The sequence below is a fragment of the Sinocyclocheilus rhinocerous genome, unplaced genomic scaffold, assembly GCF_001515625.1.
Source record: "Sinocyclocheilus rhinocerous isolate Xijiao unplaced genomic scaffold, SAMN03320098_v1.1 C36076256, whole genome shotgun sequence".
Lineage (NCBI taxonomy): Eukaryota > Metazoa > Chordata > Actinopteri > Cypriniformes > Cyprinidae > Sinocyclocheilus > Sinocyclocheilus rhinocerous.
Genome location: NW_015772362.1, coordinates 1 through 805, shown reverse-complemented (window position 1 = coordinate 805; position 805 = coordinate 1). Strand labels below are relative to the sequence as shown.

The 805-nt window shown below is 48.7% G+C and overlaps 1 protein-coding gene across 1 annotated transcript; it reads right to left on the bottom strand.

The window, feature by feature from the left end:
- Nucleotides 1-49: 49 nt before the first annotated feature.
- Nucleotides 50-695, bottom strand: LOC107735458 (probable ATP-dependent RNA helicase DHX35). Its single transcript, XM_016547135.1, has 3 exons — nt 570-695; nt 383-487; nt 50-292 (listed from the first exon to the last, which is right to left on the bottom strand). Exons 1-3 carry the CDS (start codon nt 657-659, stop codon nt 227-229), a joined length of 261 nt encoding a protein of 86 aa, XP_016402621.1. The 5' UTR covers nt 660-695; the 3' UTR covers nt 50-226.
- Nucleotides 696-805: the final 110 nt, after the last annotated feature.

Below are 805 nucleotides of genomic sequence, written 5' to 3'. Positions count from 1 at the left end.
CAACGCACAGCATGCATTCAGCTCCCGCGGGAGCTAAACACGCTCAACTGGATAGGCTAAAAAAAAAGGCATTAAAAAGCAACGACACTTACATTGTCATCGCATCTTGTGTGCCATTGATAAGGTAGCCTAACGCACACCTAAAATTCGAATTTAACGTTTTTGCATTCGAATGTGGATTTTTTGTTTTTTTAATTCGTCAAATATTCGAAGCGCCGCTGCTGCTTTACCTGTACTTCTTCAACAGCGGGTCAGACATCATCTCCCGGACCAACATCCCGTCCGTCAGAAACTGAGACACAGAGAACAGGAAGTCACTGTAAAGACGGACACCCTTTACAAACAGCAGACATAACACTAATAAACCAGAGCCTGTCTGTACCTTAATGCGTGTGGCGTGCGGGTCAGAGCAGTCATCGAAGCGGATGCTGTAGCCCACCTCATGCCCCAGATACGCCCCCCGCTCCTCCGCCACGCGACCGGCCACCTGTGAGCACACAATCACATACAGACAGCGGCCCGCAGCAGACATTCACGTTCAGATTAAACTGAAGAGAAGAGTTACGTACAGATGTGGCAGCCACTCGCCGCGGCTGAGTCACGCCGATCACCTTCCCGTCCGCCGCCCATCCCGCCTCCAGCAGATACTGCCAAAACATCACAACACACTTCTGACCTACAAGACTTTCTTTACTGTTTCTGTCAAGCAAATCTGTTTATTGACCTTAATTCATAATACAACAAGATTTCTGGGGCTAATGTGAAAGACATTCGGGACAGTAGACGGATTTGTCACTTGCCCGAT